This window comes from Gopherus flavomarginatus, chromosome 1, assembly GCF_025201925.1.
Source record: "Gopherus flavomarginatus isolate rGopFla2 chromosome 1, rGopFla2.mat.asm, whole genome shotgun sequence".
In the NCBI taxonomy this organism is placed as follows: domain Eukaryota; kingdom Metazoa; phylum Chordata; order Testudines; family Testudinidae; genus Gopherus; species Gopherus flavomarginatus.
Window position 1 is genome coordinate 3,498,166 of NC_066617.1, and position 21,573 is coordinate 3,519,738.

Below are 21,573 nucleotides of genomic sequence, written 5' to 3' on the forward strand. Positions count from 1 at the left end.
CCCTACTTCCTCCTGGGGGAGCACAGCCCTCGGTGGGCAGTGCCTGAGCACACCCCTCCCCTGCTCTTGAGGGGACTCACAGCAGCAAAGCGCTGGCTACAAACCTAGCCTCCTCCCCCAGTGAGCCCCCACCATACTGGACAAGCTGTTTACCAGGGATCATGATGTGCAGCCCCTTCAGGTGCTCGTTGGTGACGCCGCTCTCCGTGCACACCTTGTCCACGAAGCGGTTGATGAAGCGCACCACGTAGTTGGCCACGTCAGAGCTCTCGGCATCCTCAAACCCACTTTCCGTGTCGTAGCTTTCGGCCACACTGCCGGCAATGCTAACACAGGGAGATGCGGCTGGGAGTGAGCCTGGCCATGGTGCACACGCGGGCTCTCTCCTGCACCCCCGACAGCCTTGCTCACCCGGGCACCAGGCCAAGACTGAGAAACACTAGCTCCACCCCCAACCTGGACAGCCTGCCTCCTCCAGGTCCTGCCTCCTTCAGTCCGCCACTCCCCACCCAGATCCTTCAGTGATAGTTCCCACACCTTCCCAGTCCCAGCGCAGCCCACCAGCCAGCTACCTGTTGGAGACAAAGCTGTTGCTGACGCTCTCCACATCGCCCAGCCCTGAGCTGCGCAGCAGCCGGTTCTTGCTGGTGTCGAGGGGTAGCAGCAGGTAGCTCATGCGGTTTGCATAGTGGATGGCCTGGCTGAAGACTGTGCTCTCCTCCTTCTGGATCAGTTCCTGCTGCTTCTCTCGGCTCATGGTAGGCCACAGCCTCCGCTGCTCCGACGCAATCTCCAGGGCAGATTTCTCTTCCTGAGGCCCCTCCTTGCCCTCCTAATAGAGCAAGGGGACAGATCAGCCCTTTGCCCGAGCAGGAAACCCAGGTGCCAGCTCCCACCCCACAGTGTCTGCAGCAAAGCACCTGCTCTCATCAGGGCCTCCTACCCGCATCTCTCCCCAAGAGCCCCAAGCCAGGTCACATCCTAGACCCCATGCCTTCAGGCCAATTCTTGCCTCCTCACTAGCTATGAGGAAGTCTAGGCCAGGACAACCTGAGGCTGGTATTCCTGCTGCCCCATCACCTCATCCAAGTGGTTCTCCTCATTGCTCTCCAGATATAGGGCTCGGATGTGGTTCTGCACATCGCAGTAGAACATGGCCTCCCAGAACTGGATGTTGGTCCACACGACGTGTTCCTGCACACAGCTGTAGGCAAACTGTGTGATGCCCGGGCTCAGTTTCTCGGGGGCAGAGAGAAGAGAGGGTCTCAGTGCAGATGCCTCCTGTATGCCAGCCCCTCCCCCAGCTAAGCTATGCTATGCTCCAGCTGGAAAGGCAGTGCCCTTGGTCAGCCAGTGGCACCATACGCACTGAGCCCCCTCCCTGCACAAAGTAACACTGCACTGACTGCCCTTTCTGCATGCCCACTTAATGCCACAGCAAACTGCCTCTACTGCTGGGGAGCGAAGACTGAGCTTTGCTCCTGCGAGACAGGGAATCAAGGTCAACGCTCCCTGGCCTCTGTGACCCAGCTGTCTGAGCACCCTTCAGCTGGGTGCCACAGCCCTGGTCTCAAGCCCAGAGATGAGCAGCGCCTGAGAGAGGCCCAGCCACTGCTGCTCTGACTCCCCAACAGGGAGCTCCTGCTGCCACAGAGGGTCTGGCTACACTGCGATGAAAACCCGCGACTCAAGCTTGTGGGGTAGACTTCCGAGTTCTGGGCCCCTCCCACCTCGCAGGGTCCTAGAGCCCCGCACTCCAGCCCAAGCCGGAAGTCTACACAGCAATAAAACGGCCCCTCATCCCAAGCCCTGTGAGCCCAGCTGGCACGGGCCAGCTGCGTGCGGGTTTTTGATTGCATTGTAGCTATACCCAGAGTGGCCACCCCTGGGCTGGGAGGAGCTAGGTCAGTGGATGCAGAGCTGACATCTCTCCTCACACCACAGCCTTTCAAGGCTGCCTTAGTGCAAGGCCTCTCAGACCTGTTGGAGTCAAGGGTTTTGGGCCCAACAGGACCGAGGCAGGAGGCAGAGTGGAGCCTCCATGCCTGCCTGAGCTACGGCCCTGTGGGGTAACGCTCCCTGCCCCCCGAGAGACCAGCCCCTGCACTGGCACAGCTCAATGGCGCTCTCTGCAGTCATTCCATAGTTCCAACCAGGCAGACATGAGGCCTTTCTGCCAGGACCTGCAGCATGCACCAAGCTGCACTGGATACTTACTCGGCAGAAAGCGGTGACTAGTGGTAAAAGTGCTGCTGCAATCCCATGCTCATCCATGGCAGTGCAGTCCTGGGGTGGGGAGAGAGAAGAGATCAGCACAGAGCCCCGTAGAAAGCGGCATTCACTGTAAGACCCCCAGAACTACAGACCCCCAGCACTGCCCCCAAACCTCATCCCCGCAGCTCTGGAGAGGGGTGAACTGGCATTCACCGCAGGGCCCCCAGAACTGTACACTCTGCCACAAGTATGGCACTCCAGGATAGAGCTGTGCCGGCTTCTCCAGCATCCCGGAGAGGACCCCGTTCACAAGGCATCAGCCCCCGGAAGGAAACCAAGGGTGTGATGGCAGCAGCCCTGGTGAGCCCTCGTCCCGCCGCAGCTCCAGCCAGCCCCTTTGCACGGTACCTGTAAACAGCAGTTCATCACGCGGACAATGAAGTCGAATTGTTGGTGGTCCAGTACGGCCCTGTTCTGCTGCACATGCAGGTTCAGCTCCTGAGTCAGGCAGTGTCTGGCTGCTCGGCCCTTCATGGCCCTTAGTACAGCTGGAAGCAGCTGCAGGAGGAAGAGCAGAGGGTAGACCAATGGGACCAAGCTTCCAGTCCAGGCCCTGCTGAGGATTACAGGCTGGAGGGCAGCTGGTAGCAACTGGAGATGGATGTAGGATATAGAATGCCCGCTGCAAGGCCTGATGCTTTGGAAACTCACAGACAACTCACCCACCCACCCTGGGGTAGTCAGCACAGGCAGAGGTGACACACTTAGCCCCCTGTGCCGCAATGACCCACACTGCAAACCCACACCCTGGTAAGTAAAATGCAGCTGCACAGAACACTCACTGGAGCCCAGTCCCTGTCTTAGCCATCTCCACAGGACAGTCTCATGTGGGGGCAGAACCAGACAGTGGCCACAGCATCCCAGATTTGCCAGCCCACTCTGGTTAAATGCGGCAGTTAGCCAGGCTCCATGGCACGATGGGCAAGAGGCGTGCTGACGAAGAGCGTGTGAGGCGATGGGGGGCAGCTTAGGCAGATGGAGGACTGGACACAGACCAGCTCTCTCCTCTAAGCCTCTGTGTGATGGGAAGGCAGAGATGTAGAGCAGCCAGGGGCTCGGTGTCCTGTCTCTCTGTACACCCGCCCATTTACCACCAGCTCCCTGGGCCTTCACCTTTTTGGCTTCTAGCATCTTGTTCTCGAAGACGTAGGAGATGCAGTTCCTGACCACCTCCAGGCGGCGGGCGCTGTTGGCCAGGGCACTGCCATTGCGCTCCATGATGGCAGCTGGGGAGAAAAGCCACCAGTCACTACACTGCAGGAGCGGGTGAGGGAGACTGGCCTGTCCCCCTCTGAGGGAGGCAAGTCGCGCAGCCAGCCCATCTCTTTGTCCTGCTCTGGGAGGGCAGGGGCTCTGGGTTTCTGACTCCCGCGTGGGTCTCCCCTGCTCCCTCTCCAGCAGACAGCATGGCCCAACTGGCCACAGGGGAGATGAGCGGCCTCAGTGACACAGATCCCCAAGGGACATGGTTCCTGATTCCATGGACTCGGCCTAGCGGTAAAGGGCAAGGGAGATACAGGAAATGGGAACATTGGCTCTCCTGTGCCTTTTGTCCCCGGGGTGCCCAGGACTTCACAGTCTGCAATTCAATAAACCCTGCAGTGCTGGGCAGCAACCCAATTTCACAGCGAGGCAAACTGAGGCACAAAGAGGTAGAGTGGCTTGTCACAGGGCATGACGAGTCAGGGGCCTAGCCAGAAACAGGTCCCAGCAGTCCCGGCTCCCCGCTCCCACTCTAACACACTAAGCACATTGTTTTGGAAGTGAATGGTTTTCTGGGGTGGCAGAGCTGAGCAAGCACAAGCAGAGACGCAGAGCGAGCTGCTCACCTCCCCAAGCAATGCTGGCCCTGCAGATCTAGGATCACCCTTTCAGAAGACTCCACTGATTTTGGGTACCCAATTTGAGGCACTCTGGTTTGGACCGTCTGAGGGGGCTGCACTGGGAGCTGTGGGTGCATCTCCAGCTGGGCACACAAAGGGAGCAGACTCTCCCAAATTCAGGCCTAGCCCCCCATCTCACCTGAGGCTCCCTGTGGGCATGACCAGCTCCAGCACATGGTTAACCACCCGCCCCCAGTTTTCGGCTAAGCCTCTGGGCTGACAATGGGGCCACACCTCAACCTCCGTATTCCCCTCCTCGGCTCGAGGCTGCAGGAAATCCCAGTCACATGTAAGAATCATCTCTCCAGCCCCTCCTCGCTGACAGACCCCTGCAGCCTTCTCCACTCCAGGCTTTGAAATCCAACCACGCTGCCAGCGGAGAGGCCAGTGGTGCCCATACTGAGCTGTGAGCCTGGCAGTGCTGAGGCAAAGCTCCACCCTCGTGTGGCCCTTTAGCGTGAGGCTGTGCCCCTCCTGGAAGACATACCAATGGGGGGTCCCGATGGCACCATACACTTCTTCTCCGCCTTCACAGCCGGCGGAGCTGTCTGCAGCTTGGCAGTAGCCTGGTCGATGATCCACTGGACTGTCCCCTCATCCAAGCGGGGAAAAGGTCTCTGGTGTAGGCGCAGGTGGCAGCCATCTGTGGGCTTCTGCACCTTGTGCATTGTCACTGCAGGGTATGGGTTCTCCTAGTCCAGCAAGGGGAGCCAGTTACTCTCCAGGACAGAGCTGCTGTGCTGTGTCCATGGGAACTGCACCCGGCGCCAAGGCTCAGCCCTTCCCACAGGTTACAAACCAGGAGCCCTTCAGCACCAGGCGCAGACTGCCTGGCTCAGGCCCAGATGCACTATGCTCTCCGGAGCCCCACGCAATAGGGCCAGGAGAGCCTGATCATGCTGGGCAGATAGGGAACTCAGCCCTCCGCAGCAGGGCAGTGCCCTCGCAAGTCCAACGGTGACCTTAGGCCAGAGAGGGCAGTGCTGTCATGCTCCAGAGGCTGTCTCAGCAAGGCGTCCTCAGTCTGAAGGGGTGGCTGGCCAGATCCTCCAGACCAGCTGGGACACATGGGGGAGGAATTACTCTGAATACCCCCCACCCATGCATGCAGGGTCCCTCCAAACCAGGGAGAACCAGGCAGGCAATGGGTTGACAATTCAAACCACCTGGGCCAGCTCCAAGAACAGTCACTGATCTCCCCCTGGGCCACTTCCAGCTGTGGCCAACAGACAAGGGTTGAGGCACAGGGCTGGAACGTACTCCAAAGAGAAGCTCCAGCACTAGGCAAGCAGCGGCAGAGGTGAAGGAAGAATGGCGCCTCCTTCAGTGGGGGCCACTGACCCTACTCAGAGGGAGGCTTTGCCCCCGTGCCAGGCTACCACCTCCACCTTATTCCCACCCCCCAGACACCCTACTGTGCCCTGCCCAACCCACAGCCCAGCCCTCGGCACTTACATTTTTATAGAGCTGCTCTGCCAGCTCCTTGATGTGCCGCAGTATTTTCTGCTTGCTCCCCTCCTCAGCACGCATCCGCTTCACTTCATAGGCGACCAGCTGAGGGTGGAGGAGAGGCATGAGGGGCAGCCTCCTGTGTGGGAGCACGGGTCCCATGTTGGCTATGCTCCTTACTGCGAGGGCTGCCCCAGCTCAGGCTGTTCCTCAGCTGCTCCCAGCCCATGCAGAGCGCTGCAGCAAGCAGGCCGAGTGTGCTCCCCTGACATCTTTGGCTCACATCTCAGTCCCTCGGAGCGGAAAGCAAGAGCTCAGACATGCTCTGCAGCCCCTGGTTATTTACTGAGGGCTGCCAGCAAGGGAAAGAAGGAGTTGCCCCCAAATCACCTCTTACCTCATCAAACAGGTCAATTGCTCGGTATGGGGCACCCCTCTCTGTCACAAAGCCAGCGAACGCCATGCCCTCCAGGACCCTGGTGAGGAAGTCATCCTCCACCAGCCCCCTCTGACCGAGGAAGGCTGCCTACAACAAGGAACAGTAGACAGCCATTAGCAGACGGACCCAAGTCTCAGAACTAGCCAGACACGGCACCATGCTATCACCATAACGGACCACGGGCTCTTGGGCCACGAGGTGGAAAGGAGCAGGAGCCAATGGTGGCAGCCCACAATCTTCCAGACAGCAGCCCCATGCTGGGGGAACTAGCAGGATGTGTGCACAGCCATGAGCCTTCCTTTCCCCAAGCCTCCTTGTGATGTGGTGTCTATTTCAGACCCAGACCATTGGGCAGGGCTTTATTTGCCCATAATGTACCAGATGGTGCTGTATAAATGGCGCCCTGAACACTTCCCCCTCTTCACAGCCCTGAGGAATGGGTCAGAATTAGATTTATTTACAGAAAGGGAAGCCCAGAGAGAGAGATGTATGGATTAGAACCTGGGGTCACAGCAGCGCATGGCAGAGCCAGAGCTCAGGAGTTCCTGATCCCAAGGCCCCTACTCCGAATGCTGCACTCCTCAATCCAACAGCTCTCCAAGGCCTTTACAGCCATCCACATACAGGCACCAGTTCAAATACGGCCACCTCGGTGATGGAACACAGGAGAGCAGTGGCGTTTGAGACTGGAGCAATGCTGTATCCAATGCACTCCAAAGGGAGTGCAGGGGACAGAATGGAATACACCCAGGACACCAAGGTTGGAGTGGTCAGTTTCACATCTCATCCAGTAGACAGCCTCCCTAACAGCACAGCACCACTCCCCCGCCAATCCCTCCCTCCACATTGCACTGAGGAGCACACAGACTCAGGGCTTGTCCAGCCAGGGAGGTTTTTGTGGAATAACTAATCTGAATAAGTGTGTCCACAGAGCCGGCTGTATCCGAATTTCTTCGGAATCAGTGCATTCACACGGCACTGCATTTTGTGTTTTGCTTTTTAAACAAGCATACAACATTCTGGGCAGGTGTCCCATGGTGCATTGCGCAGCTGCTTAGTCTGGGATTTTTTTTGCAGGCCATTGTGAAGTCACTAGAATTCTGGAACTTGGGAGCAAAGGAGCAAATTCCCATGGATCCTCTCTTGGCATCCCACGATTCATCTGTCCCTTGTGAGCCAGTGTCGTTTTCAAACTGTTGTCAGCTGGCATGGAGGGAACATGGCTGCCTGCAGCCATCCTGACAGCTGTTAATACACAAGTCGTCTCACTTGCATCTGGGGTCACGCAGCTAGATGACTTTAGGAGTCACCACCATGCCACCGAACCAATCTTGGGAGAGGAGTGGTGGAGGATGAAATCAAACAGCTGCTTGTGGATGGCCATTTCCTGGACCAGCTTCTCTCAGGGTGTCGTTTCTGGGCTCGGTAAACGAGCCCCAACAGCTGGGAAAGGGCAGCAATGTGGAGTGGCAGCAGGATTTCAGGACGACAAAGGCCACTTTCCTCGAGATCTGTGCAGAGCTCACCCTGGAGCCACAGCACACTGACCTGGAGAAGCATGTGACCATTTGCTCACCGCCTCCAGCTTCATGTCTGTAGCTGACCAGCTGGGTGCTGGCAGACCAACTGTTGGGGAGGTTGTCAGGGATGGATGCATTGCTAGAGAGGGCACTGATGCCCAGGATCAAGCACACAGGAAGTTACTAGTGGATTTGCACTGTTGGGGTTCCCCAATTGCATTGGGGCCACCAGCAGGACCCATGTGCCTATTCTTTGCCCCTCACATCAGACCTCAGAGTTCATCAACAGAAATGGGTATTTCTCCATGGCTGTTCATTGTGGGAGGTTCATCAGTATTAATACACGAGGGGCGAGTCTGGAAAGGTCCGTGGTGCCAGGATCCTTTCTTCAATGACAAAGGGTACCTTTGCTCCCAGGACTACTATGGACATTAATGGTGCTATGATTTCCAACATCATCCTGGGAGACTCAGCTGCAGAGGGATAACGGAGCCTGTGTTTGGAAGGCTAAGAGAAGTGCAGGAGCCTGGTGATGAGGCTGCAGACTGACTAGCAATATCTACCTTCTGTGAGAGCTGCTTGCTGTATTTTGCCACCATCTGAGAGGGTAAGAGAAAGCAACTCACTGATGGGTGGGAGGCAAAGGGGCAGAGATCTCTGGAAAGTTACAGCCTGAGAGGCTGCTTCTGCAAACCAGCAAATCATTAGTGCCACGGGGGCAGGTTGCCCAGTGTGCCTCCTTCAAGGCTAGGAGCTCAGACGCTGAAATGCACCGAGTACAGATTGCATTAGTCACTGGCAGGATTGTATGAAATGGAAGTTTACTATGCTTTTCCATGTTGTGTACAATGATTTATGAAAGGGCATTTTATTGTGTTGACGGCCTGTGTGCAATTCTAAACCACAGAACCTTAGTCAGAAATAACCTTTATCAAACATCGAATAGGGCAAATAAAACACTTTACTGTGCACATGTGAAACCAGTGGAATGTAAATCACAACAAACAATGCACGCTTTATGGACCATAACAGTGCCAAAGTAGCTCACATGGTCCCAAACACGCACAAGTGCAGGGCTTCTGCCTGTTGTTCTCGCCTGGGGGTGTAGAATGGCGAGGGGGGAAAACTATCACTTGTAATTGCAGGAGTGAAGTTGGGTCCCAGGAGACACTGTTCTCTGTGTGTTGGAATATGGAGGAAATTGCCTGTAGCTGGAGCTTGGAGAAGGGTACTACTACTCAGCACACTGGGCCCTCCACAGCCAACAGGAAACAGGTGGGACCATAGTACCAAAATGTTCTCCAGCACGACTGTCTGCTTGTGCATCAACTCCAGCAGCTGCCTCTGCACATGCCTATCTTTCTCAGTGTCGTCCCTTGCCAAGTCTCTGTCCTCTCTCCACAAGGAGGCCTTCCTCCATCTTGTGTTCTTAACCCTCTTCTGGGATGCAGACGAAGTCCTCAGATGTTTCCTCTCTTGACTTCCCTTTCTGGACCCAGAGATTTGCCACATGTTCTGAAATTGATAATGTCCTGTTGGAGGGGGGGCAGCAGGTGCCAGAGCTGCAGGAGCTGTGAAACAAGTAGTAGTTGTACCAATTCCAGTCTCCTGAGCAATGATATATGATGCTTTCCTCAATTTTGGATACCACTCCTGGAGTCCTGCAACCTGACCTGGACCCAACTGCAAGAGTCTGGACAGGCCTAAAAACAACCCAAACCTCTCGGTCAGGTCTGGTCGGCTCTGATCCCCTCACTCCGTAGTGTGCACAGCACAGCAAGGCAGTGGCAGTCGGTTGGAGTGGGGAAAACAGCTGCTGCAACACTGATAGATCATGGGCACAGGAATCCCTTACCAGGCCAAGCCCCAGGGATGAGGCAGCAGCAGCAGCTGTGGCACAGGTGTGAGGGAGGAAGTGTCGGGTTTGAACTGGGTCGGTTTTGAAAATGACTTTCTTGGGTTGGGTCCGGGTCCAGGTTGGACTTTAAAATGAGGCCCAAGCATCTCTCTATCTCATTCCTGCAGGATCTCCCCAGTCTGGGGTGAGCTTGGAGACGGTTAGCCAGTTCTCAGTGAGGCTGATGACTGTGGGTAGGAATAGTTCAGAAAAATTGCAGCTGTAGAGCTTAAATGCTCTGGTGCAGATGCCATTTTGAGCACAGGGGTGGGAAAGGAGGGATGAAGTTTGTTAAACTCCCTTATACAATTATGTTGTAATATATATAAAATATGTTGTGATATAGCTTGACTTTAGCAAAGCTTTTGATATGGTCTCCCCCATTATTTTTGCCAGCAAGTTTAAAAAGTATGGATTGGACGAACAGACTATAAAGTGGATAGAAAACTGGCTAAATCGTCGGGCTCAATGGGTAGTGATCAAAGGCTTGATGTCTAGTTGGCAGCCAGTATCAAGCGGAGTGCCCCAAGGGTCGGTCTCGGGGCCAGTTTTGTTCAACAACTTCTTTAATGATCTGGATGAATTGCACCCTCAGCAAATTCGCGGATGACACTAAGTTGGGGAGAGAGGTAGATATGCTGGAGGGTAGGAATAGGATCCAGAGTGATCTAGACAAATTGGAGGATTGGGATAAAAGAAATCTGATTAGGTTCAACAAGGACAAGTGCAGAGTCCTGCACTTAGGATAGAAAAATCCCACACACTGCTACAGGCTGGGGACTGACTGGCTAAGCAGCAGTTCTGCAGAAAAGGATCTGGGAATTACAGTGGACGAGAAGCTGGATATGAGTCAGCAGTGTGCCCTTGTTGCCAAGAAGGCAAGTGGCATATTGGGCTGCATTAACAGGAGCATTGCCAGCATATTGAGGGAAGTGATTATTCTCCTCTTATTGCGTCCAGTTTTGGGCCCACACTACAGAAAGGATATGGACAAATCGGAGAGAGTCCAGCGGATGGCAACGAAAATGATTCGGGGGCTGGGGCACATGACTTATGAGGAGAGGCTGAGGAAACTAGGTTTATTTAGTCTGCAGAAGAGTGAGGGAGGATTTGATAGCAGCCATCAACTACCTGAAGGATGGTTCTCAGTGGTGGCAGATGACAGAACAAGGAGTAATGGTCTCAAGTTGCAGTGGGGGAAGTCTAGGTTGGATATCAGGAAAAACTATTTCACTAGGAGGGTGATGAAGCACTCAAATGGGTTACCTAGCGAGGTGGTGGAATCTCCTTCGTTAGAGGTTTTTAAGGCCTGGCTTGACAAATCCCTGGCTGGAATGATTTAGTTGGGGATTGGTACTGCTTTGAGTAGGGGGTGGGACTAGTTGACCTCCTGAGGTCTCTTCCAACCCTAATCTTCTGATTCTATGATAGCACATACCACTCACTGGCACTGATCCTTTCCCAGCACTATCTTGGTGGGAGACCACCTGGGTGTTGGGAGACATCACTTCCTCAGACTTTTGTGTGGGGAAAGAGATCCTGGGTTTGCTGGGAAATTTCCTCCTCACTGGAGTCCTGATTGGGGTCTGCACTCCTGGGTGCCGTCCATAACATACTAGAATTCAGTGGTGGCCTCTTGGGCAAAAACGTGGTGCAGCTCACAGTTGAGGGCAAGTGCTGGGAGCATTCCTGAAGGTATTGCGGCTATCCTAGGCTTTCTGTAACTCTACTGGCCCTCCTTTCCTTTGTTCTAACATGGGACCTTGTCCCAGGAGTGATCCATCTCTAGAATTTGCTTCGATGTAGGCTCACAATATTGGCTCTCTGGTAGCTGCTGCTAAGGCAAGAGGATCGTCTCCTCTTCCCAGCCCTCAGGACAACCCATCACCTCTGCACGGGTCCATGCAGGAGAAGAGTATGCAATTCCAGGAGTGTGTAACTGGGGTGCACACGGCTGTACACCAGCATTTAAATGGGGGAGGTGACATCCAGTCAACAAGATCCCAGACAAATAGAGAGAACACAAGTAAGGAGACAGGTCGATCCAGATGTGAAGCAATCCGTGCGGGAAGCAGTGGGAAGACTGCCAGTGGCAGGAAAGATCATCTGAAATAGAGCTGCATCCACACAAAACCTTTTTCCAGACTAACTCATCTCAAAATGAACTTAATCCACTTCCACACTGAATTATCCATTTCGCAAAAGGCCAGATAACTGGAAAAAAGAATTGTGTCTTGTGGGCACAAGGCATTTTAATCCAAAAGGTAATGTGAAATCCACCCCTACAGACAAGCTCTCAGAGGTAGGTGTATCCCATACCATGTTACTCACACTGCCCCCTGCAGTACCTGGGTTTTTGGTTGCTCTGACCATCCAAGTATTTACCCTGTGACCTTCTGTGCTCTGGTTCCAAGGATGCATCTGAAATCCCCTCCACCCAAGCACCAGCGGCCTTACCTTGTGGAAGCGGATGACTGGCTCTGGGTGGATTCGGATGATGTGCAGGCACCAGCGGTAGCCCTGCAGCAGCTGTGCAAACAAACGGAGGAAGACAGCTCGGATCTCCTTGTCCTGAAGCAAGAGAAGGACAGAATAGTCAGGCACTGAGAGGACAGCAGAGGAAGCAGCCTGAGGGGATGGAGCCAGAAGCTTGGCAGCAGAGATGCCTCTTCAGGAAGAGATGGGCTCCGACCCAGCACCTGCCAACCAGGAAACACGGAGACATGACTGGAGGAAAGCAGGGGATGGGATGGAATGGGGAGGTGGAAGGAAACCCATGCCTCCTCCCTCTGCATTGAACAGAGGCAGAGGGAGGTCCTTACATTGCTCACAGTGAAACAGGCCCTTCATAGTTCAGTGCGGCTATAACGCTAGTGTCTGCTGTAGCAGCTGTCCCTAGTGCACCAGATGCGGGTGGTTTCCAGCCCCTGCAGAGAGCTAGGGAGCTCCATATGCGTGGAGGCCAACAGGGAACCCTCCTCTCTAGCCCTGTAAACACCACCTCCAGCCCAGCTATTTGCAACACCACTGTCGGTTCAAGGGCGACCAGACAGCAAATGTGAAAAATCAGGACGGGGGTGGAGGGTAATGGGAGCCTTTAGAAGAAAAAGACCCAAAAATCGGGACTGTCCCTATAAAATCGGGACATCCGGTCACCCTAGTCAGCTCCTTAACCAGCACTGGTCCTAGACAGAAGCTTCAGCCCGACCTTGCTCCTGGCCATGGAAATAAAGAGCAGCCCCTCCCAACCCCAGCAGGGAAAGCAGCTCCTCTGCAATCCCACGCCCAAGGAATGGACACTCAGAAGGGACACACCCGAGTACAAACGCTTCTTCCCAGGCCCCTCCCGGCTCCCCCACTCACCTGCATTTTGAGGGAGGAGGCAGAGATGGTTGATGGGGGGAATGCTAAGTCTGCTACCTCCAGCTCAGGGTCCAAGATCTGAAGAGACAAGCAGAGAGCATGCTCAGAGAGGGGGCCTTAGCCCCCTGGGAGTTTACCACCACAGCTGGAAGAGGCCAGGACTTCCTCAATGGACCATGAAGCAGCCAGCACTGGGCCCTGCCCTGCAGTGAGCCCTGGGAAGGGGCACTCTCCAGAAAGAGCACCAGGCCCAGAGAGAGACACGGTCCTGCCAGCCTTGGGGACCAGACCTGAAGAGGTCTCCAGGCCACAGTGCCTTTGGACTGGGGCAGAAATAGCAGGATGGAATTCTACAGCCTACATCACACAAGTCCAACTAGATGAATGTGACGGTCTCTTCCGCCTTACAGATCTGGCAGACAGCTCTCTGCAGCTTCACAGGGCACTGCCAAGGGTTGTGACCCTGGAGAAGACTCCTCAGACATGTCACTGGGCTTGGGAGAGGGGATGGGAGCTCCGGGAAGTTCCCATGACCCTGCCCACTATCACCTCTCTGCTTTGGCTTCAAGCCCTGTTCCATCAGTAGGCTGCCCATAATAAGAATAGCTTCCATTTCTGACCAACGTTGCTGAGGTGCTGTGCTCCAGGGGCACTGCAACTTCAGAGCAGCAGCTGCTGGATCAGAGGCCTGGCTCCTCGGTGCAGACAGATTCTTCTATCCTGACTGAACTGACAGACCCCAGAAAGGCACCAATGCAGGGGATTGCCTGGAGCCACATTCTGCAATCAGCATCAGCGAGAGCTGTTAAGGCCATCTTGCCCAGGGTCACAGCCCCACTGGGATCAGCTGGCACCCATGAAGGAGCTCCAGGGATGGAGCCGTTTCCTGTTTGGAGAGTGAGGACCATTCAGAAGACTCCCAGAAACCTGAAGCAACTGCATGTGCCAAACCCCAGCACCCCAGTGTGCCCTGCGGGGAGGAAGGAAGCATGACATGCCTCAAGTGATATGATCACAACCTCGCGAGATGTGGGAGACTCCCTATTCAGGCTCTGCTGCCTGATCTCACTTCCAACACCTGCCCACAGGGTCCTGGCCACATGCCTTGAGTGCTATGTTCACCCTCATATCAGGAACCTCTTGAGACAGGAAGGGGACCACGGAGTGGAGCCGAGCCAGTTCTGGAGTCCCACACTTACCATGGAGAGGGCTTCTCGTGTCTGATGGAGCAGTGGCTCAGGCAGCAGGGAGATGTGAATGCACTCTGGGATGGTCACCGTCCCACCATCCAGATCTGCTATGACGACATCCAACTGAAAGCAGCCGGGCAGGCATGAGCATACAGACAGGACAGGCTTTCTGGAGTGCTCCCCACCCAGCTGAGTGACCCAGCAAAGGAGCTGCAGCTTTTTTTTTTTTTGTTGAGGGGGAGGCGGGAGGGGGATTTGTACTTAACGGCCTCCCCATACACAATCTGGTAGAGCCTAGAGCACTTTACAACCCCTATAACTTCTTACACAGTGCCCATTGCCACGGTACTTGAGCACTTGCTGACATACGATATATGCCTGGGGATCAAGTCACTCGCTGGGGTGAAGTGCAGCAGCTGTGTAACAGCCACAGGAACACTGCACACCAGGATAGGATAGGAGGCACCACCACCATTTCCGTGTGAACCTAACAGCAGGGGGGGAGCAGGAACTGCACAAATCAGGGTGCTGCCAGGACACCAGTGTTCACAGCTGCACTCTTAGGGGAAGTACCAGGGGATCTTACCAGGAATCTGGACCTTGGCTTTACATCTCACTGAGACTGGGCACTGAGACAGTACTGACCTCACCAAATGAAACACCAGTGCCAATCTCGCAGCACTCACAGACTCGTCTACATGAAGCTGGCTGGTTTACCAGGTAATTTTAAACCAACTGAGTTGAAGCAGTTCAAAAGGCCGAGCAGGCACTCTTGTTTCGGTTCAAATCAGGCTTATTTCAGTTTAGCTTAGAACTGACTTAACTAAGGGCTTGTCTACACTGGCAATTTACAGCACTGCAACTTCCTCGCTCAGGGGTGTGAAAGTACAACCCCCTGAGCGCAGCATGTTTCAGCGCTGTAAAGCGCCCATTAGACAGTGCCACAGCGCTGGGAGCTCCCCCCCTCGTGGAGGTGGTTTGTTTCGAGCACTGGGAGAGCTCTCTCCCCGCACTGCACCATGACCACACAAGTCACGATGAAGTGCTGCTGCGGCAGTGCCTTAGTGCTGCCAGTGTAGACTAGCCCTAAAACCAAACCAGGCGCTCAAAGCACAGTAAATGCCACACAGCCTTCTCAATTACGGAACTTTTCGCATCTTCAGTCACCATCATGTAGACAGGACCAAGTCTCAGGCAAGTCCAGCTCAGCCCTGCTTGACTTGTGAGACATGCCTGGATCTCAACCCCGGCTGGTCTAACTGAACAAGTGCAGCCTGTTCCAGCAGGGTTTCTTCATCCCCGCACTCCCATTCCCACTGGCACATGACCTCTTGCCCCTCCCTCAAGAGCTCGGACCCAGGAGGACTGCAGTAACGTAGGGGCAGGGGAAGAGTTACTGCACAGACAGGGTTACGCAGCGCCTCACCAGTTCCTGCGTCTCCGACTGGAAGATGGAGCTGACGCCAATGATGAAGGGCGTGGGAGTGCTGAGCACCTCAAGGAGCTGTGCAGGCAAGATGGGCACGTACGTGAAACTGTAACCAAAGCACATCGTCACTACAGCCAATCAGAAGCTACGCTGGGCCCAGCGCCTGGCTGCAAGACCCCACTGCAGCCTGGCCAAGTCAGGCTCCTGAGCCACCCAGACTGTGCAATAGTCCCCCACAAAAATGATGGCACCCACATCACACAAGTCATTTCAAACTGGACTGGTAAAATTCCTGGGGAAGAGAGCACAAGGAAGAACCCTGGCCCACCATGGGGCCACGCTAACGGCCAGTGGATAGTGAGTAGTGGTGTCAAGGCCCTTCTGCTATGGCAGGCACTCTGAACTGTGCGTGCGCCTCACAGCTAGGATGGCTTCTAGGTTTGGAAAGGGACCCGCAGTCACGTAAAGTTACAGTCAGCCTGAGCCCATGTCCAGTGCATCCAGCTCGAGGGGCAGGGGTGTAAATGCCAAAGGAATATAATTATATTTTAAATATAAAGAACCCTTCTCCAGTGGCATTGGCAGCCTGGAACCAGAGCAGGCAGCTAGCAGCAACAATGACACAACTATCTTCACTGCCCCAGCTGGGAGAGGTGCAAACAGCCCTGTCCTGGGCCGGGAAGGGAAGTCAGGTCACTGTTTGAGACATGCGTCCAACCAAGTGGGCATTCACTCACGAAAGCTCATGCTCCAAAACATCTGTTAATCTGTAAGGTGCCAGAGGATTCTTTGCTGCTTTTACAGATCCAGACTAACACGGCTACCCCTCTGATGTTTGAGACAGTCAACATCTCCCCTTCAGGGTAGGGTTAGCACGGCGCCCGGCCGTCTCACTAACGAGTGCCCTGTATGCAATCACTCTTTCTGGGGAGGGCCACTGGGAGTGGGCAGCTCTGGGGGCTCCTGGAGTCCTGCTTATTTCCTCTACCCCATTCAGTCAGGTCTCTGGAGATCTGCACTGCCTGCTGAGTGACTTCGGCATGGAGCGGTATCACAGGGGAACCCCTAAGGGCCCAATCCTGTAAGTGCAAAGCCTCTACTGAGCTCAGGGAGAGCTGATCACACTCGGCATCTGCAGCACCTTGCTGAACTACGCCTGGCCACCTGAGACATCCCCGCTCTCACCATGAGGCCGTGCGGCAGCTGCAATCAGTTCATGCTCACAGCTCCTTGGGCTTGGAGGAAGCAGCTGGCAGGGGCCTGCAGCGCTGAAACTCGCTCCCTCTCTGATAGTCTAGAGCCCAAATCTTGCTCAGGGGGTGCGAAGCTGGGGTTATTCGTGTTATTTTGCTGTTGAGGAATTTAATTATTATAGATGCCTCTACAGCCATGGACAGGAGCTTTCAGTGCAGCCAGAGAACACGTCTCTGATTTGATTTCACCTGGCCATCCCCGACAGTGCTTGGCCTACAGTAATCAGCCCATACTAGCCATGGGATTTGGACACCATTAGTGCACGGATGGAGGCAGGGCAATCTGGCAAGCTGGAGACGGGCTTTGCACGGGATGTCGAGCCCCTTTTCAGCACGTAGCTTTACTCCACCCATGTGTCAGGTGGACTCAGCACTCCCTCACCTGTACTTGAGGGGGAACATAAGCGCAAGAAGGGCCCGGCAGGCGTCTGTGAGTCTCTGATAACTGCTGGAGAGAAACAGGATCTTGTGTTCAGTGAGTGCAGCACAGAAGAGACACAGCACGTTGGTGATCCCTGGGGGGAGAAGGGGCAGAGCATTCAGCGCTTGCAGGTGGATTCTTCCCAAGTACAGCACCAGAGTCCTGCTAGAGTCCCACGAGCGCCTGCTCTCTCACCCCACCAAACAGGCTGCCAAAAGTCTCCCCCATATCCTCACTCCTTGTTGCCCCTTCCTCCTGCTGCATGGGGACGGGACTTCCTCTTCCACTCACTGGACAGCGAGTGTGTCAGTTATTTACTAGAAACCTCCTGTCACCTCTGGATCAGTGCTAGGACCAGCTAACTCACGCAGTGAGAGCAGCTGGAGGACAAATCCCTGCACAGAAAGGCCTGCAGCTGCTCAGACTCAGCCCTGCCTTCTCCTGCTGCCCCTGCCTTGGTGCTCAGTCAGTGCCCATTAACATGGCATCTAAATGGATCCACAGTTTGGGGCCACAACCAGAGCACAACTGCCAGGCTCCCCCTCACTTTCTGAGAGAAGGAAGGCAGCGTGAGATGGAGAGATTCGGTCGGATGTGGGGGTGGAGGGGATGGAGCAAGGAGTTGATAAGCCGAGGTCAGGAGCATGGCATTGGGGGCAGCACGAGGGCACTGGCTGACGGTATTCAGAACTTGTCCCTATGAGCAGGTGAGGCCGGGGCGGAGTCTCACCGAGCTGCCGGAAGAGCAGTGCTACGCTGCAGCTGCTGACGGGGAGAGAGTCATTGATGGGCATCTGGATCACCTGCCTGTCGCCTGCCCCTAGAGAGATCGTCCTCTGCAAGAAACAGACACACACCAGTCACTGGGATTCAGGCCAAGTAACAGACGAGCACAGGCATCACAGGGAGCCAGCTCCCACCTACCACCTCAGAGTGGAAGGCCGAACTCCAGAAGCAGCTGGGCTCACCCAGTGACAGACAGGACAGGATGCAGGGGCCAAAGGGACATTGTCCGGCTTTATACCCTGTGCGGTGGCACAGGGCCGCCCACCATAGGCTACTGCATTTTTCCCAGCTGCACTGTGAGTGTGACTGCACCCTGCGGTGGGGCAGATATGTAGGTACTGCCTGACTCAGTGCTGCCCCAGTGAGGGAGAGCCACTGGCCAGCTGCAGAGGGGAACCACTCCCAAGACAACTAGGACTGTTCTTAGCACTCATCCAATGGGATGGAGTTCACTGGGATATCCTGGGCACGCCCAGAAGCACACACAGTGTCAGTGTCGCAGCAACTGGAGTAGTCGGTACAGCACCGCCCGGCCCTGTCACCAGAAACACACAAGCTCTCTTTTGCAGATACAGTGCCTTGCGCAAGGAGGAGGGGAGCACCAGCTGCTCCAGACTGGTCTGAGGGACAAAGGCTGGATGGATCAGCATAGCCTCCCCTTTTTGCAACCATTTATTTTAAGTCTGTATTGAGCTCTTCCCCTGCCCCAGAGCCTGGACTCCCACGCACCCATGGGCTCCTGGCCTTGGTTCAGAGCCTGTACGATCTCAGGACTTCAGGTCTATTGATCACACTCCCCAAAGCAAGCAGCTTCCCCCAAGAGACTCCTCTCCATCTCCCTGCTCAGCTTTCTACAGCAATGCTCACGCACACTAGCATCACCACATTTACCTGGCAGGCTCCCTCCTGGCCACTGCCCCACCTCAGACACCCCTTAAACCTTCACTGGCACACACAGGGTAGGGAACAGCCTTGGTCCTCAGAGAACGCAACAGGACTTCTCCCAAAAAACACCTGGGATCTTGTGCATTCAACAGGAGGTGAGAACAAAGCATACTAACTCTGATGTCACTCAACTGGGTCCCAGGACATGTACCCCCTTCTTCTGTGGCCCATGTGCACGGTCACCTGCCTCCCTCACACACACACAAGGCCATGTGCACAACCATGGGTGCACTGCCTGGGCTGGGGAGATGCACGGTGCCCAAGTCTCTCCTCCCACTCTCTGTGGGAGATGCTGACCCAGCAGCTGCAGGGGCCGAACATGTGCAGCTTTTGAACACCCAAGGGAGGAATGTTACACTGGAGATAGACCCATGAAAGAAAAGGTGTGCATACCGCTTTTTCGTCCTCCACGTCAGGCTGAGATAGAGACAGACAGAGATAGCACAGTCAGTTACAAACGCACAACACTGCAGCACAGCCGGACAACAAGGAGAGATGTGCACACATCACACCAAAGCCAACAGTGAACGGGGCCCTGAGCCCCCAAAGGAGGGAATGTGCAGACAAACACAGCAAAAGCCACATCACAACATTTAGAAAGAGCCCTTCCAGATACAGCGGGGGGGGAAGCAAAGTGCAAGAAGGGGTGATGCCACCTTTAAACTGCCCTAATGCCAGCACCCCAGGGTCTGTGAGCACCGAGATGGAACAACTGCTAAGGCCACAGTCCATTCCCAGGAACACTCTAGGCTCCACCAAGACATGTCACTCACTGAGCCTCTGATACTCAACAATCCTTATCCACCTGTTTACATAGCTTGCCCACGAGGGACCTGGCCGAGGTCAGCTGCGCCCAGCATACCTGCGGGAGGGCTACCCCTCTCACCCCAAACTGTCAGAAGGAGCCCTGGGCACGTGGCACGCAGCCTCCTCCTTCCGTGGCTTACAAACAGAACGTCCCCTTTCTCCTTTTGCGGGGCCTAAGCATGGCTGATATACAACCTCCAGCCTCAACCCAGGAAGGCCCCTCCATGCCCTGTGCGTGCTTCTAGGCTTCTGTCCTTCTAGACAGAGGCAGCTCAAGGCGGTTTGCTGCAGTTCTATCCCTAGTATATGGGAAGCCACTGCCTGCACCAGCCACTCAACCACCTGCAGTGCAGCTGTAGCCTCCTCCTGAGTGCACTGTCCCCCCCCACACACACCCTGCTTCACAGCTGAACCCAGGAAACCAGCGGCTAGTGATACCTCCCACGAGTCCCATCGCAGCCTGGAGCAGAGCAGAGATAGAAACATTCCCCCCCCGCCCCCCAGATCTCCAGCTTTGGATGAGCTGCTGCCATTTCACACACTGAGAGAGAAAGGCAAGTTCAAGAGGGCACAGAAATGAGCAGGTACCAACCTGAGCTCCCCCTGTAATGGGGATGGTACATGTCAAGAGGTTTCCAATCACGTTCTCCAGCGATGCGCTCAGCCCGTCCACGTAGATGGTGTAGATCAAACCCAGGCTGTTCTGGAGGAGCAAGCAGAGCACCGAGGTGTGTCCACAGCAAGAAGCAGCCAAGCCACTTGAGCACAGCATGGGAGGCCGCTCTTTTGAAACACAGGTATTGGCTGGGGCTCCCAGCAAGTCACACGGCGCTAACCATTGCAGGCCCAGCATTTGCTCATGCGGACAGTGTGTTCAGGCCCAGCCAGGCTTGGAGCCTGTCTGCTGCAAACACTTCAGAGCGACATTCGCAACCCTTGTTGCCAACAAGGAATTGTGTATTTATTGCACACAGTTCTTTACAAATCAGCGAGACAGTCCCTGACCAAGGGGTGCAACCTCAGGCACAGACAGCAGGACAGGCCCCAGCTTGTGCTACTGGTTTCCCCGTGGCACCATGCTGACCTCCAGCACCACCAACAGTGCACTGCAATCTGTGGCTTTGCTTCTGTCACCAATGGGGGAGAAGAAAATCCAAGAGTCGTCCAGGAGGAGGACAGCCCGAGTGCCAGAGTTCCAGAGGCCCTGCACCTAGCCCGACAACTCTGTAGGTTTACATCAAAAGTCTCATGAAAAGACAGCACTGTCTAGTGGTCAGCACTGCAGGCAGTTCTAACTTTCAGGAGACGCATCTGGGACCCAACGCACAGCTAAGACTCGTGGTTTAGTGCATAAGCAGCCTGACCCACTCGGGACAGAAGGGAATGTCCCAGCCCAGCATTAGGCTAACTCACTGGGATGGACAGATCTAGACGATATGCTGTGATAAGACCTCACAACTACTATCTAACCAAAGCGGAGAGTGAGCAAGGGCAGCATGAGGGAGAAAAGACGGTTACTCACCTTTGTAACTGTTGTTCTTCGAGATGTGTTGCTCATATCCATTCCAGTTAGGTGTGCGCGCCGCGCGTGCACGTTCGTCGGAAACTTTTTTACCCTAGCAACTCCACTGGGCCGGCAGGTCGCCCCCTGGAGTGGCGCCGCCATGGCGCTCAATATATATCCCTGCCGGCCCACTCGCTCCTCAGTTCCTTCTTGCCGGCTACTCCGACAGTGGGGAAGGAGGGCGGGTGTGGAATGGATGTGAGCAACACATCTCGAAGAACAACAGTTACAAAGGTGAGTAACCGTCTTTTCTTCTTCGAGTGATTGCTCACATCCATTCCAGTTAGGTGAATCCCAAGCCATACCTAGGCGGTGGGGTCGGAGTGAGAAGTCGTGGCATGGAGCACTGCAGA

At 55.1% G+C, this 21,573-nt stretch overlaps 1 protein-coding gene across 5 annotated transcripts in view; it reads right to left on the minus strand.

The window, feature by feature from the left end:
* Window positions 1–21,573, minus strand: part of SBF1 (SET binding factor 1) — a 159,248-nt gene that overhangs the window by 21,850 nt on the left and 115,825 nt on the right. For 3 of the 5 annotated variants that reach the window (XM_050920158.1, XM_050920152.1, XM_050920133.1), the window contains exons 5-21: window positions 20,249–20,359; window positions 19,243–19,266; window positions 17,849–17,954; window positions 17,080–17,212; window positions 15,442–15,550; window positions 14,025–14,138; window positions 12,826–12,903; window positions 11,920–12,033; window positions 6,004–6,132; window positions 5,613–5,711; window positions 4,645–4,849; window positions 3,388–3,500; window positions 2,623–2,772; window positions 2,218–2,286; window positions 1,081–1,239; window positions 573–832; window positions 154–326 (exon numbers count right to left, since the gene is read on the minus strand). In XM_050920158.1, coding sequence (XP_050776115.1) covers window positions 154–326; window positions 573–832; window positions 1,081–1,239; window positions 2,218–2,286; window positions 2,623–2,772; window positions 3,388–3,500; window positions 4,645–4,849; window positions 5,613–5,711; window positions 6,004–6,132; window positions 11,920–12,033; window positions 12,826–12,903; window positions 14,025–14,138; window positions 15,442–15,550; window positions 17,080–17,212; window positions 17,849–17,954; window positions 19,243–19,266; window positions 20,249–20,359 — 2,146 coding nt within the window. The remainder of the gene's footprint in view (window positions 1–153; window positions 327–572; window positions 833–1,080; window positions 1,240–2,217; window positions 2,287–2,622; window positions 2,773–3,387; window positions 3,501–4,644; window positions 4,850–5,612; window positions 5,712–6,003; window positions 6,133–11,919; window positions 12,034–12,825; window positions 12,904–14,024; window positions 14,139–15,441; window positions 15,551–17,079; window positions 17,213–17,848; window positions 17,955–19,242; window positions 19,267–20,248; window positions 20,360–21,573) is intronic. The other 2 variants (XM_050920167.1, XM_050920143.1) reach the window with 1 other exon arrangement.